Genomic DNA, 16,877 nt, shown 5'->3' on the forward strand with positions numbered 1-16,877 from the left:
CACATCCTTTTCCCTTCCCTGTCTGCCACCTGGTACCAGGTGCTTGGAGAGGGAGGCAGGACTGAGCCTTGCGGATTACAGCCTCCCAAAGGGGTAAGAAGAAAAGGGTACAGCTGGTGTAAGGCCGAGATTAACAGACGTAACCGTTAGGGTTTAATCGTTGTATTTGTGTTTCATGACGCGGGCTAGATGGGTGGTCCTATTAGGTACAGGCGTGGTCTGCCTGTCTTCCCTCTTTTAAGACTTTCCCAAACAATTTACCTTTCTAGCTAGGTTATCAGCAAAGATTCTGGGTATGCCAGCAGTTTTAATTGTTCCATTGTTTAATGTAGTAACTCCCTGAACGTTAACCGATTAACCTCAGCCTTCTAATTAATGTTGGAATGATTCTCCTTGGGTCTAATCAAGGGCACTTCCATTTAAAAATAGTTTTGTTTTGTGCTTGTGCTGTCAGCGGCAATTGGTACATTCGAAGTCGCTGTTTGGAGGGACCTGGGATGGCTCCAATCTACGCGTAGACCTGCAGCAACAAACAGCAGACAGCGGTGAAAGGGTTTGTCACGTTTGTCTGGGCCTGGGGCTCGGCTCCTGGCCCCGGAGCTTCGAGGCTGGTAATCAGCCGGCCCAGAACAGAAGGACGGAGGGGGAACTGTCTGCAGGTCTCTCCCCAGATCCCTTACATCACCCCCCACGCTCGGTGACTGCACGTTTATTACTTGCAGGAATGATAGCAAAGGAAGGTGCACAGGCGCAGGCCAGCCCCGCCGCAGGGGCGGCGGGCTTTTCGCCGATATTCAGGGTCTGGGCGGCGGGTCGCCGGCCGGGTCTTCCGGCGGGCGGGAGGCGACCGCGCGTCCCAGCGGGCGGCCGCGGGCCGGGCTCTGCGGCGAGAGCCTGGGGGCGGGCCGCCGCGTGCGGCCGGCAGCCCCTCCTCCGCGCGCCGAGGCACCGCCCCGAGCCCCCGGCCCCGCCGGCCGCGCCCCCTCCTCCCGCCCGCGGCGCCCGCAGGCTCCCTTCCCGCTTCCCGCACCGCCCCCCTCCGCCCCTTCCCGCGCGGCCGCTGGAGAGGAATCGAGCGCCGAGCGCCTCGATAGCGCTGCCCTCTGCGGCCGCCCGGCCCCGGGCTCATCGCTGCGCTCGGCGCTCGATTTCCCTAGGCGGCGGCGCGGCGGCGGAGGCAGAGCGGCGGCGGCGGCGGCGGCGGTGGCTGCCCGGCCAGCACTCCCGGCCCCCGCCATTTCGGACTGGGAGCGCGCGCGGCGCAGGCACTGAGGGCGGCGGCGGGGGCCAGAGGCGCGGCGGCTCCCGGGTGCGGGAGAGAGGTACGGAGCGGGCCGCCCCTCCGGGCCGCTGCCCCGGTCCCGACCCTCCTCGCCGGCGCCGGGCGGGGCCGAGTGAATGAATTAGGGGTCCCGGGAGGGGTGCGGCGCGGGCGCGGGCGCGGACCCCCGGCGGGCGGGCGGCCGGCCGGGGCGGCGATGCGGGGAGGTGGGCGGTGCGGGGCTGGGGCGGGTGAGGCTCGCGGCGGCCGCCCCTGGGCTGCTTCCTGGACGGGGAACCCCTTCCTTCCTCCTCCCGGGCGCCGCGGCTGGGGCGGCCGGCGGGCTGCCCCGCGCGCTTCGGGTCGGTGGCGGGCACCCCGCCGCGCCCCGGCCTCCCCTCCCCCTCGCGGCTTCCCCCGCTCCCCCCGCGCTCCCGCACCTCTGCCTCCCTTCCCCGCGCTCGCCGCCTCGGCCGCTGCCTTCCCTGCTGCATCCAGCATCTCCAGGACGGAGGCATAAACTTCTTCCTCGAGCGCAGCCGGCACGGGTCGTGGTCCTTTTCAGTGTGTAGGGGGTACACGAGGAAGAGGGGAGGTCACGTTTTGCAAGAGCAAAGGAAAGTGCTCAGAGACCCGTTTGAGGGTATTGTGTTTGGGAAAGAGGCATCTGCAGCCGAGTTCCTGACTGCTCCCCTCCCCCATGCACGGGCTGTGACATTGCTGTGGCCACAAAGGAGGAGGTGGAGGTAGAGATGGTGGTGGAAGAACAGGTGGCCAACACCCTACAGCGCAAAGCCTGTGACTTGGTGAAAAGGAAAAAGTTAATCCCAGAAGGTCTATTTTGCTTTGTCAAGTTAAAGCACACGCAGAAAACCCGCAGAGCAGAATCTGGGCTTTTTCCTCGCCGGTTGAGGCAGACGGCAGTAGCCAAAATCGTACCTGAAGTTTAATTTGCCTCAACGTGTCCTTTTCCTCGTCTCCCCTATGTTATCGTCGTCCTTAAAAATTTGACCCCCATCCCGAGAGTTTTTACACTACTACTAAAAAGCACTCACACAATTAAAAAAAAAAAAGATTTACAAGAGAGTTAATTGTAGCAATCTGCTGGCCAACTGCCTGAAATACTCTTAGGCAATGTGCGTGCTATAGCTGAAGTCTTAAGCTAGCTTTCTTAAATCTTGATATCCATCAGAATAGAAGGTTAAGAACAGAAAAGTATTTTCTAATTTTTACACAATACATGTTACATTGATAATGGGGGGAAATCACTTAAAAAGAAATTGCAAAGGAAAAAATTCTGTTTGTAATCATCGTCTCAGAATCAACCATATGAGTGATGTCACTCTTAGGTGACTAAGGTCCAAAACGCTGGCTGGAACATGAAATAGACTGTAGACATCAAATATGGTTGATAACAGTACTGTTTACTTTGAAACTGTAGACATCCCCAAGTATACTTGGTTTTAAGAGATAGTAGGTGAGTTGATAGTTTTATGACAAGTAAAAGTGATTTTTTTTTTTTTCCTTAACAAAATGCTGTGTCTGGTCCCACTTCCACCCCTTTGCTAGGTTTTGTAGCTTTGGGTGAGGGTGAGGGGGCCCTTGTGGCCTGTGATCTCTAGTAAGGCTCCTTGGGAACCCACTTCTCTCTAGTGGATTTAAATATTACTTGCTTTTAAAATCTAGTTCAAGGATCTTTTGTAGAAACAACCACTGCATAAACACATAGACCAGAAGGTGTGTGTCTCTTAGATTCCACATGTGTGTATACAACTAAGCTTTACAGTAAACTATTGAAGATGGAATGTGGGATATTTCAATATTTGCCATAATAGAAATTAAAACTGAGAATTTAAAAAATGTATTAGTTCATTTAAAAATAGAAATAACAAGCCCATTACTTGGTGGCATACTTGGTTTTTTTTTTTTAATGAAAAATAACCTTTCAAAACAATTTAGTGAGAAGAGTGTCATTGTTTTCCCACTTTTGCAAATCTCTTAATTATATGGCTCACTAGAAGACATCTGAATTTTCACAACTTTTCTGCAGTCTGTTACGATAACCAGGAAAATTCTACACTTGTGAAGGAATGAGAGTGGGAAGGGTAAATAACATCATAGTATTATGATGAAAATAGTTTTGATCTGTGGGACCCCCAAAAAGTCTTGGGAACCCTGATGGCTTCCTGGACCACATTTTAAGACCTACTTTTGTGGCACGCTATCCAGATTGCTTTGGGGGTGGGGTGGGCAGGAAGCTCAAGGATACGTTTTGGTGTCTATCCTATTTGCTGTGGCCTATATTTGGAATAAAAAGTGGGAGGTAATGCCCTAGACAATCGCAAGCAAGGGTGGTGGCAGAGAGTAGACCAAGGAGCTGTGATATTAACAGTCTGTGATAGAACAGTTGTCTAGCCTGTCTGCTCTTTGTGAGAGGGCTCAGGAATAGGGTGAGTAGGTGGTTGGTATATTATCATTTGGAAAACTACTTTTTTTTTTTGGTGCCTATTTGCATAATTCTTGGTCTTCGCTAAGTCGGTTACTGCACGTACATAGTGTTTGTATCTGCATTCATTAATTTGAAACCGCTTACCCTGTAATAAATTATCATGCACTTACTGACATTCTTTCTACAGTTCATTCCTATTTGTAATAATATCCTGTAGTGGTTGAGAAAGGAGATAAAATCAGATAAATTCATTTTATTTCAAAAAGTTTGAAACAGCTGACAAATATTTTGTACCATAAACCTTCAGGTTGCTACTATTTATTGCAGTTGTTGGGAGAGCACGTATAAGAAGCATTGAGTAAAATCACGTGGATTACTGGGAAATATTCACTCATGTCTTTTAAGAATTCTCTCATTAAAAGTGCTTATCTTTAAGTGTTATACAATTATAATTTTCTTGTGCAAACTACTCTTCTTCAGCACTAATATTGGATTCTGTATTTTGGTTATCTAATCATCTAAACTGACTAGTAAGTTCAAAATTCTCAAAAGATCTCTTAGTTTTTACATCATTATTTTTCCCAGCAGGTATTTTACAGATTAAAATGTCATCAAATGTTGTCATCTGCTTCAGTGTTTCCATTTTTTTCCCCCACTCCACAGTCCAACTTCATTTGACAATCCTCCACCCAGCCGCCATCTGATCCTTGCTGACTGACTATCCGTCACACTGTGATGATGCTTTTTAAGTCTTCTGTAGCTGTTGGTTCCAACGAAGACATCCAGCATAGCCATTTGCAATTCTTAGGGACTAGAGTCAACTAGGAATACTGTTGAGGTAGCTGTCAACAAGTTTTGTGTGGGTGTGTCCACAGGGTGTAGAGCCCTATTCTGGGCACTTGCACTGAGTAAAGTCATGGTGTTCTCCTTTGGGAGCCCTGAACTGCTGCAGAACAGCAGACTGGCTGTTTAGATAGAACAACCTGAATATGATGAAAGAATTTTGTACTCCGAATGCATTTTTCTCACATGTTGGTGGGAAGTTTGTAAACGAAGTGCCTTTCATTACAGTGCACATCTGTAGTCACCTGGCTTTCATCATTGAATTATGTGAGGTATTCTCACGTAGTTTTCCATATAAAAGTTGATTGGTGTTAAAAGGTAATGACAGTCTTTGGGTTCTATTAACCTCACGTATGACGTATGTTCTAATGCGATCCCATTTTCGTTATTTTCATCATAAGGCCTGCTGAAAATGACTGAATATAAGCTTGTGGTAGTTGGAGCTGGTGGCGTTGGCAAGAGTGCCTTGACGATACAGCTAATTCAGAACCACTTTGTGGATGAATATGATCCTACGATAGAGGTAAATCTTGTTTTAATATCATGCATATGGATTTGTGCAGGCCCATCCTTTGGGGACAAGAAAAGGATTCTCTGATCATTTTTCATGACACTCATTACAAGGCAATTACACTGAAAGTAATTTATTAAGTTACTTGAAATGTACTTGGGTATCAAGGCACTCTAAGTTATATGTGAACATAGGTATGGAGAGCCCTTCTCTCCATTCTTTCTGGGTTATTAGCATATGTGCATTTGGTTGGGAGACTATTTCAGAGATTGGTGAGGGACTGAAAATGTGAATTTACATCTTATCTGTACCTAACATTTATTTTAAAATGTGGCTCTTATTTTTATGGGGTTTTTGGTATTTTGATGTCTTATGTGGAAGAGTTGAGTTGTATTGGTGAAACATTTCATGGTTGATTAAAAAAAAGCCAATTAGTAGTATTTCCTATTTTCTTTTCACACTGAAGTAGTGGAGTATCTACATCTGCCTGGTAGATTTTTAAAAGCTCCTTCTTTGCACATGTATATACACAAATACACGTTATATATATGTCATATATACATATAAAACATACATACAGTGATACATAAAGGTACCACTATAAATCCTTACCTTTGCTTTGCAGCCCTCTCTTAATTTACTCAAGGAAATGTTAGAATTGTTTTTATTACACATTGAGTAATGAATAATTTTCAGGCTCTTAGTTACATGAGAACTTACCAAAGTAAGGGCCAAAAGCAAAATGTTAGAATAAAGGCCTTGCAGAAACCTTGAGAGGTCAGGTAATATCCTCTTGTCTTCTGGCAGCACTATACTCAGATTATCTGAAGCAGATAAGGATTTATTTAATCCCAAAGATCAGCAGGAATGGATGGCCCATAACTGTTCTTGTTAACTCATTTCCAGAATGTAATTATTAGTGTATTTTATGCAGCATCTGAATCTTCATGCTAAGTGTAACATCAGTGGAGATGGAAATAAATATATTACCTTGTCCTTGAAATAGACTTATATTGTTAAGAGTATTTCTTAGACTTCTTTATTCCAGGTTAGGCAATCTTTAATCCCTTAGCTTTTATTCTATATCTCATATACCAGTTTTTAAAATCTGCTCTGAAAAATCTCCCAGCTCTCTCTCTGAGTCCCAAGCTGTGGAATCTAGAACAGGTTGAAATGCCCCATTATGGTACTGTGCTGTGTAAGGACTTGACAACACACACTGGCTGCACCGAGGTGGAACCTGAGGGCACTGGTGGCCTTGGGAAGATGTTCATGCGGTTTAGAACTTGGAGGATTGATTAAGTAACTGTTCAAAAAGAAATATCAAATGTTTTTGGTATCAGAAGAAAAAGAGAAGAAATAACACTTATTTGCAAAGATTTGATTTAAACATGAAAGCAACTTTTCTTTGGCTTCCAAGTTGAAGAATTTGCATAGTAAAGGGGAAGAGTCGACTGAAGGGGACCACCTATATGATAGTCTATATTTTTCCTTTTCGACAAATCAGTTCAATGTTATGTGATGATTTTGTGTTGTTTTTATTTCAAGGAGGATTCAAGAATCCACCTGTTCTAAAGCCAGGGTTACTTGGCATACTCCAACATGTAAATCAAAAGTAAAAGAAAATTTTAATAGAATTCAGGTAAACCATGGAAATTTTCCTGGGATTTTGGAAGATGATTTTCCAGAAGGGCCCTCCATCTTCTCAGAAAATCTGAGGAATTCCATTATACTGTGTTTTCTGTTAGAGGTCATGAATAGTATATGATACTGTGATAAACTAGGTTAGGAAAACTTTTGGTCTAAACTGTTAAAGTACAATATAAATCTTAATGAAATAAAGCTAAAAGTTAGTTCTTTATTTGGGAGGAAAGTAGAAAAAGTTTATAAACTCATGCCTATAACTGATTATGATTCCTGCCAAACCAGAAAACTTGACTTTGGGAAGCATTGATTACCTGTGAACTTTGAAACTGACATTCCCTTATTAGTTTAGCCACCTGGGAAAGGGTTCGTAGATTGTCTCCTGTCTCCCAAGTAACAGCGAGTCCTCCGGGGAAATGACACATTAAATTCTTAGTTAAGCTCAACTATAAGAAAGGCAAGAGAATTTAGTAGCTTATTTTAATAAAAAGTTCAAAAGTTCTGACTTTATCTTTTTATTAAAAGTTAAGAAGGAGGAGAAGGATATCACCACTGTTCAGTTTTGATTGGTGAAATAATGTAGGTCAAAGAGAAAATGAGAGGACACAAACTGCACATTTGGAATTCTCACCAGTTTTCCTGCATTAAAACAAATGGAAAGAAATTTAGAGAAAAATTTTTGAATCAGGTAATACCATTTTCTAGTGGTTTAGAATTTACAAAGTTTTATGCTTATGAGATAGATAAGGAAGGTGGCATTGTTTCTTTTTTTATAGATAAAAATGGGCTCTGAGAGGTTATAACTTGCCTAAAGGTACTTTGCTAGTAAGTGGTAGAATTTTAAGTTCTCTGAGACAAATGGAATTTCCACTGAACCCTTGAATAACTTTTTTAACATGATAAATGAGTCTTCAAACTAAGAAAATATTTAATATTGGAGGCTGGTTCAGATTTATCAATATGCCAAAATTTGAACTTCGCATATTATCTAATGGCATCTTAATGGCAGAGATAGGACATAGAATTAGATGGGTATGACGCATAGATCGAACATGTTGACGCTTAAGGTTTGTACTTAGGAATCACCTTTACTTGTATCCTGAAACATCTTACCTTTACCTTACATGAAATCCACCAAAGACTCCAGGGATAATGAAATACGTCATTAGTGGTGCAGGATTATTAGATGCAAAGCAGTGCCCCAAATATAATACCAGACTAGAAATAACTTTTATAGTTTATAGAGATTGCTTGTTATAAAAACATTTTCCAAGGTAAAATTTGATGGAGAGAGATCTTTGTCTTAAAAAAATATAGACATAGAAATGAGAGTGCTCAGTTGATCAGTTAGCAAATATAAATTGTGTATCTACTGGATGTAATATGCTAGTAAAAATAGATATAAAAAGAAGTGTTTTTTTCCCAGGCTCTAATTCACTGACATCTGCACGCTACTGTTAACATGACACATCTAATTCAGTCTCTGGTGTTACGCCTTTCTTTGATGAAACGGTTTCCTACTCAGTAGGAAGAATGGATTCATAATTGGATTGAGTTGTTCCATCTTTAGTGCTCTGAGCTGTACAGTGTTTATTCACCAAGATTTATCGGTTTCTCTTTTTAAAAAATTTTCCATGTTACTTGTGTAATTTATTTTACTTGCTGAATAAGGTCTTTAGATTCCATAGAGAAAATTTGTAATATTAAACTAGTATTGAAGAGTGGTGTAAAAAAAGCATTATGTTATTGTTGTAAGTTGTTATTTTTCTGGTTTTATATGCATGTATCAGCAGTTGTCAGTGAGGGGAAGATGGGTGCCCCTCAGAGGCCATTTGGGAATATCCAGGAATACTTCTGGTTATCACAACTCAAGGAGGGGACTGCTACTGGCAACTGTAGTGGGTACAGGCCAGGGACGCCGTTAACTGTCTATGGTGCGCAGGAAAGCTCGCACAGCCCACAACAAATAATTACCTGGCCCAAGTTCAGTATGCTTAGTGCTGGAGTTGAGACCCTAATATGTGTTACATATAGCTTTAAACATCCTTTAAATTGTCAAATTCAAGTCCTTGAATCAAGGCTTATGTTAGATTTTCTTATGTAATATAGATGTAAACTTTACCTCTTCTAAACTAATTATACATTATATTAGGTTACTGTAGCATTGTATTAAAACATTCTGTTTTTAAAATAAGCTACACACAACATTTGTGTGTAAGTAGATTTCTCTTCAAGGCTTTGGCTAGCTCTTCCCCCCCTTCAAGTGAGTGCCCTCTACTGGTCAACTTATGTGATTTTTTTTTTAATAGTAAATAATGAAATAACTAAGTTTGGATATTTTTCCTATTTCAACTGTGGGTATAATCAATTTATAAACATATATAAAATTTATTGAAAAGTTTTATTTTACATAATAAGCTTGTTAAAAAACTGACGTATTAGTTTTATTCTCCTCTAATACTAGTAAGATTACTGTGTGGACTAGTTAGGCCTAACTAAATATGTAGAGGGATATTATTAACTTGCAAGAGTGTGGTAGTGTAAGAGGAGCTAGTGTGGCTTTGTTGTTAACACTTACTGAGGCTCCTTTATCTGAGGGGAGAAGAACGGCACTGTGGCTCTCTGATTGTCTTTACATGCACACTGGAGGGACATTACAGACCTCGAGGCTCAGTGATACGCCACGTGGGCTCTTAGGAAGGACCTATCAAAAGTGGCAAATTGTGAAAGTTCACATTTTGTAGATTTTTATAGGGCTATAGAATAGTTGTGAGCATCTGGTTTTACAATAAACTAGCACAAAACTCAGGCACTGTGTGTAGGCCATTTTAAACTTACTATTTATTTAGACCTGAATGTTAAAAAATACTGGGCATGTTTATTCTATGGGCTTTTATAAGTAAAGCTTTAAAAACATACAGATGAAAGTTGGTAATGGAAATAAATAAAAGGAAAAAACTTTTTACAGTTGGCCTCTCAAGATTCTGGTTTTAGTGCAACTAACTGCATAATTTCATAAATACTATTGAGTGCCCCCTCTGCCCATGCAGCCTCATTAGGCCTAGAGATACCCTGACGACCAAAGGAATCAGCTCACTGCCTTCATGGAGCTTATTAGTCCTAGATAAATTTTGAAGAGCAGTGTGTCTAAACAATCATCCTAATTATATTTAACTTAATTTAGAGGCCTTATGCTTTGGGAGAGGGCATTAATTTCTTACATCTCTTAACTACATTGTCAAATAGTGCCTAGGTTTATGCAAGAGTTATATCATTATGACCTTAACATAATAAAATTAGCAGAAATAGGTAGTAAAAATAAAATATTTGAGAGGATTAAAGGGAGAGGCACAATGCTTTACCTTAGGTAATTTTTCAACTTTTAACTTTGAAGAATTTTAAACCTATGGAAAAGTAGCAAAATATAGTACAATGAATATCTATTATCCTTAAATCAGACATATTTGCTTTCTCTGTGTGTGTGTGTGTGCATGCATGCATGCGCATGCATATATATATATGCACATGCATGCACACACACACATACCGGAATACATATAATTTATTTTTGCTGCGCTATTTGAGAGTAAGTTACCTATGTTATGAACCTTTACCTCTAAATGTCTATCTCCTATTCTAATACAGGGGTCTGTAAACTGGCCTGTTTGCTGGCCAAATCCAGCCTGCTGTCTCTTTGTAGTTTCATTGGAGCGCGGCCATGTTCATATGTTTACACATGTTGTCTATGGCTCCTTTTGCACGACAGTGGGAGAGTTGCACAGTTGCAACAGAGATCAATTACTGCCTGGTCCTTTGCAGAAAAAAATTCCCAATCCTATTTTAACAAGAATATTTCCTTGTATAACCACAATGCAGTGATGAAATTAAGGAAATTCCAAATTGATACAATACTTTATCTAACATATAGTCCATATTCAAATTTTGTCCCTTCCCAGTACAGTGACCTCTCATTTAGTTTTGCCTGATTGTTTCCTTATGATCAGATACAGGTTAAATGGTTTAGGCAGGACGTCTGCATAAGATGGGTCTTCCTTTGTGTATCTCATTGGGAGGCACGTGATGCTCATTTGTCCCATTATTGATGGTGCTAACGTTGATTATTTGGTTAAAATGGTATCTGTCAGTTTTCTCTCTGCAAAAGTTATCTTCAGTTCCTTTCTAATTAATATGTACTTTGAGGGGAGATACTTTGAGACTTTAAATACCTGATTCTCCAACATTTGCATCCAGTGGGATGTAGCAACCACTGGTTATTCTCGCCAGAATAAATTACGACTGTAGTGGTTGCAAATGGTAACTAATTTTCCAACTCTGTCATTGCTTCTTCATTTATTAGTTGACATCTCCTATGAAAAAAGGTTTTCTCTTTTTCTGCTCCTTATTTATTTGTTTAGTTTGCCGTATTTGTATCACTGTGGACTCATGAATTCTTTCTTTAGTCAATGTGTAAAGTCTATTACTGTAACTATTGATTTTGATGCAGCCAGGGAATCCCTTTCAAGCTGACCTCTACACCCTCTGACATGTCCCATTAATTTTTGGAGCTCATCCTTGTTTTCTGGCACAATGTGTTCCTAGTTCACTTTGTCCTTTTCCTGTCCCCACCCTGGATTCAACCATTTGTCCAAAGAGTCCTAATTCCTTTTAATGGGGAATGGTATTTAGAAATTAAAATCTGGATGTTAGGTATGTTTACTGCTACTGGAGTGTCACTACTTCTAGATCCTTTTCAATGGATGGAGCTAAGAAATATATTTTATTTAAAAGTCACTTGCTATCTTTTATAGTGAGAACCCTGGCTCTACCTTGTATAAATTTTAATGTTAAACATTAGATGGCTGTTAAAATAAAAATGATAATGTCAGTCTTAAATCCTTGTTATATTATTTAAGTAACACCGATTAATTGAATTAACTTGATGTTAGGTTAGTTTCTTTATTTGTGGAATTGGGATTAAATATTTTTTTTCCATTGAAAAAAGTAGGGATCCTTTCATTTTCAAAGTATTTGTAAACCATACAAAAAACATTTAGGAAAAGATCGAGCTATTTGGCTACATTAAAATTAAGACATCTTTAATAAAAATATAAGACAAATGGAAATCTGAGAAAACTATTTGCATCATATATCAACAAAGAAGCTCTCTTATATAAGAAGGAAACATCCAAATCGGAGAAAACGGGGCTAAGAATATAAAAGCCAACTTAACCACCATAAAAAAGAAAAAATGAAAAAATATATAAAAGGATACCACATTAAATAGAAATAAAAGTTCAAACAGTGAAAATTTTTACTTTCATACTGGCTAAGATTGGAATAATAGTGCTGGTGAGGGTATAGAGAAATGTATACTCATTGTGATGTTTATTCTTACAGACTTTCTAGAGGTCAGTTTGGCAATATGTATCAAAATGTAAATTCTATGGTTCTTTGACTAAGTAATAACATTTCTAGTAATTTATCCCAAGGATCCAATCATGTTTAAAATGTGTACACAGGAATGTTTACTACAGTGTTGGTTATGTTTTTTAAAAATGGAAGTAAACTACACATCTAACAGTAGGAAATGTCTCACAATAGGAATTATGAAATATCTATACAAATTATATTAGTGTCAAAAAGGATTAGGTGGCTCCGTGTGTACTGATCTTGGGAAATCCCAGTATAAAGTGAACCTGCATCGTAGCACATTGTAGAGTATGATTTCATTTATCTAAAAATAATGTGAATATATACATAAAATATGTTAGGACATAAGCCAAACTCTCATTCTGTATAGTATTTAGTTTTTAAGAATGAGCATATACTGTTTGAGGGGAAAAGTAAATACTCATTTTTGAGGGAGAAAAGTCACTACTGTATTTTAGGTACCATTATATTATTTCCTATTTTCCTTCCCCCTTTTAAAATTCTCAACAAACTGGATAATGCAGATGTATCTTGGATAAAGAATTTGGTATCAGGCCAATTAAAGAATAGGTGAGAGATAAATAATACAAAACATGAAAATGATTATTGTAATGATACTGTAATAAGATTGGATCCATGATTGATCCAGCCTCACATCTGAGTGGTAATGAAATAGGTATACCCTTAATGCAGTGTGGAAGAATAATATGATGAATACTGTGTATGCACCAACCAGCTTGTCCATATTTTAACATTATTTCACATATTCTCTTCCTGCCATAAATGTTTTTAAATCTCTGTATGTATTTTTTTGTTTGTTTTATATTAAACGTTTTATACTATATAAAACTTGCTTGAATACATTTAAAATACTTTAATTATAGTTTTTAGATTTATGAGTTCATTGTTTTCATATAATTTCTAATTTAAACTTGTACTTTCTTTTTAAAGACTTACAGTGTCTCTATATATTTACATTGCATTGAGTTTATTCATTTATATAAAAATACTGATAACCTACTGTGTTTACGACTGTTAGCCACAGGATGTGTAAGTGGTGAGCAAAACAAATGTGAACCAACCATCCTGGAGTTTAAAGCCTAGTTGGGAATGTAGACTTAGACAATTATACAAATAAATGCATAGTTACACATTGTAATACATGCTATGAAGGACACAGGTGCTGAGGAAGGAGAGTCATGTAAGTCCCTGCTTTCTGCTTTGTCATCAGACCTACTTTGCCATATGACACGTTCTTTCTTGTTTTTACCAAGCAGAGTGATAATGTTTAAGAGTAAAAGGATGCTGTGAGAGGACTTTAACACGAGTGACACAATGAACACCACTGCTGTATGGAGAATATATCATATGAGTAACAACAGGGATTGTTGCTAGGAAGCAGGTGGAGGAGATTTCATGAGACAAAATAGTTATGGACTAGGGTGATGGCGGAGGTGCTTAAATTTGGAGTATATTTTGAAGATAGATAAATGGTATTAAGATTGCAGGTAGTATTAAATGCCTATGTAACATTTTAGGATGCCATGTTAAGTATATCTTTATTGTAACTGTCATTTAAAAATAAATTTCCTTGGCTTTGTTTGCCACAGTGACATTACTGTCTCAAAGGCTATGAACATTTTATGGCTCTTGACAAATACTATAATTGCTTTCCAGAGGATTGTGCCTGTTTATTGTTATCACCAGAAATGTTTGAGTTCTAGCTATAATTAACTTTTGTCAACATAGTATATTTCATTTAGAAAAGTTTTTTACCACTTCAGTAAATAAAAAAAAATAGTACTTTAGCTGGGAGTGAGGGGAAATACATAGAATAACTTTACTTCATTTACTATTTTATTATCTTAAACAAAGCAGCTTTATTCTACCCTAGTTTCCAAAGATGTTAGTAACTTATATACCTGATTAAATAGAACAGTTTATTCTATTTAAAAGGCTGGAAATAATTCTAATTAAAAATGTGAAGTTGTGATCTTTTTGCCCCATTCTTAACTAGTTTCATTATAGAATCTGTGTTTTTAAATTGGTTGGGCTTTCATCACCTGTACTTTCTCAGAATGATTTCTTTTTTTATGTTAAAGGAATAAATAATGTGTTGAGAATATTTCAGATTTGTAAAAAGGTATTTTAGTAGCTTGGAACAGGGTTGGCAGACTTTTCTGTAAAGGGCCACATGGGTCTTTGTCACATAATCTTTGTTTTTTTAAACAATCATTTCAAAATATAAAAACAATTCTTATCTCATAAGCCATAAAAAAAACAGGTGGGCAGGATTTGACCTTTGGCAATAGTTTGCTGAACTCTTATTTAGACTACCTTAGGAACGATTCCACATTAATCATTAATGTTTTCTACCTCCGTATACTTCTTTTCTTGCAACTAACCTGAAGTTGGAGCAAAATATTTAGTATTTATATACTATTTTGTTATGCTCACTTTCTGCTTCGTCATCAAACCTGTTAGTCCCTTTTAGATTATACTTCATCCTTTAACATCTTCATTCTTGTTTTTATCAAGTTGCACTGCCTTTATATTTTGTTTTTACTTTTTTTTTTTTTTTTGGAGTATAGTTGATACACAGTCTTCTGTTGATTTCAAGTATACAGCACAGTGGTTCAGCAGTTGCCCATATTAAGTCCTCAACCCCCTAGTATGGTTCCTGTCTGTCAACCTAGGAAGATGTTACAGAATCATTGGCTATATTCTCCATGCGCACTACCATCCCTATGAGCAGCATATATTATGGTTGAGAATTTTTGTGCCCTTTTATTCCTCTCACCCTCCCCACCCACCTACCCAGTGGTAACCAGTCACTTCTCAGTCTCTTATGAGTCTGCTGTGTTGTTCATTTTGTTGTGTTTTGTTTTAATATTCTACAAATAAGTAAAATCATATGGTATTTGTCTTTTTCCACTTGGCTTATTTCATTTAGCATAAAACCCTTTAGGTCCATCCATGTTGTTGCAAGTAGCAGGATTTCTTTTTTATGACTGAATAATATTCCATTATGTATATGTGCCACATCTTTGCTATCCATTCATCTGTTAGGTTGCTTCCATTATCTTGGCTAGTGTAAATAACACAGCAATAAACATAAGAGTGCATACATCTTCTTAAATAAGGGATTTTGTTTTCTTAAGGTAAATTCCTAGGAGTGGTATTACTGGGTTGTATGGTACTTTTGTTTTTAGTTTTTGAGGACCCTCCATACTGCTTTCCACAGTGGCTGCACCAATTCACATTCCCAGCAACAGTGTAAGAGGGTTCCTTTTTTCCACATTCTTACCAATACCTGTTATTTCCTGTCTTGGATGATGGCCATTCTAACTGGTATGAGGTAGTATCTCATTATAGTTTTGATATTCATTTCTCTGATGATTAGTGATGTGGAATATCTTTCCATGTGCCTGTTGACCATCTATATTTCTTCTTTGGGAAACTATCTGTTCAGGTCCTCTGCCCATTTCTTAATTGGATTTTTTTTCTTGGTGTTGAGGCCTATGAGTTCTTTACGTATTTTGGATGTTAGCACCTTAACAGATAAATCGTTTATGAATATATTCTCCCGTACTATAGGATGTCTTTTTGTTCTGATGATGATGTCCTTTGCTGTACAGAAGATTTTTAGTTTGATTTAGTCCCAGTTTATTTTTTATTTTGTTTCCCTTGCCTGAGGAGATGTGTCCAGGAAAAAATTGCTCATGCTTATGTTCAAGAGATTTTTGCCTGTGTTTTCTTGTAAAAGTTTTATGGTTTTATGACATATATTCAGGTCTTGACCCATTTCGAGTTTACTTTTATGTATTGAGTTAGACAGTAAACCAGTTTCATTCTCTTGCATGTAGCTGTCCAGTTATTGAAGAGACTCTCTTTTCCCCATTGTATATTCATGGCTCTTCTTTCATTAATTGACCATATATATGTGGGTTTATATCTAGGTTCTCTCTTCTATTCCACTGACCTATGGATCTTTTCTTGTGTCAGTACCTTACTGTTTCTATTGCATAGCTTTGTAGTATAACTTGAAGTTGGGGAGCATACTCCACCCAGCATTATTCCTCTTTCTCAGGACTGCTTTGGCTATTCAGGGTTTTTTGTGGTTTCATATGGGTTTTAGGTTTATTTGCTCTAGCTCATTGAAAAATGCCATTGATATTTTGACAGGGATTGCATTGAATCTGTAAATTGCTTTGGGCAGGATGGCCATTTTCACAGTCTTTTAATTCTTCCTATCCATGAGTATGGGATAGATTTCCATTTATTTGTGTCTTCTTTAATTTGTCTCATGAGTGTCTTAGAGTTTTCTGAGTACAGATCTTTCATCTCCTTGTTAGGTCACTGCCTTGTTATATTGCAGCTCAATGACAAATTGTGCCTCTAAGGATGACTGTAGTTAAAATTAGCTTTGGAAATTCTGAGTTTTTTAATCTAAATCTATTATTATCAGCAGATTCTACTCATTGTTTACAAGTAGGTTATAGAGTACCTTTTCAATAACTGAATGTGACTCAGAACTTTTCTGTTAATATATTTAGGATTTAAAAAGGAAAGGTAACAGGAATGAAATATCTCAATAAAAAGGGACTGAGCTTGATGGACTGTTAATTATGGAAACATGTTATGAAATATGTGCAGAAACCTCTGATATTATACCTTATATACTTTTGAAACACAAAGTGTTTGAAAATTTTATAAGTGGCACTTTATTGGGTTCATAT

At 38.6% G+C, this 16,877-nt stretch overlaps 1 protein-coding gene across 3 annotated transcripts in view; it reads left to right on the top strand.

The window, feature by feature from the left end:
• Nucleotides 1-1,146: 1,146 nt before the first annotated feature.
• KRAS (KRAS proto-oncogene, GTPase) overlaps nt 1,147-16,877 on the top strand; it is a 36,042-nt gene continuing 20,311 nt past the window's right edge. The window contains exons 1-3 of one of the 3 annotated variants that reach the window (XM_037020420.2): nt 1,150-1,322; nt 4,374-4,548; nt 4,955-5,076. In XM_037020420.2, coding sequence (XP_036876315.1) covers nt 4,966-5,076 — 111 coding nt within the window. In that variant the 5' untranslated portion in view covers nt 1,150-1,322; nt 4,374-4,548; nt 4,955-4,965. Of the gene's footprint in view, nt 1,323-4,373; nt 4,549-4,954; nt 5,077-16,877 lie in introns of all 3 variants that reach the window. The other 2 variants (XM_037020421.2, XM_037020419.2) reach the window with 2 other exon arrangements.

The sequence above is a fragment of the Manis javanica genome, chromosome 15 (genome assembly GCF_040802235.1).
Source record: "Manis javanica isolate MJ-LG chromosome 15, MJ_LKY, whole genome shotgun sequence".
Taxonomy (NCBI): domain Eukaryota; kingdom Metazoa; phylum Chordata; class Mammalia; order Pholidota; family Manidae; genus Manis; species Manis javanica.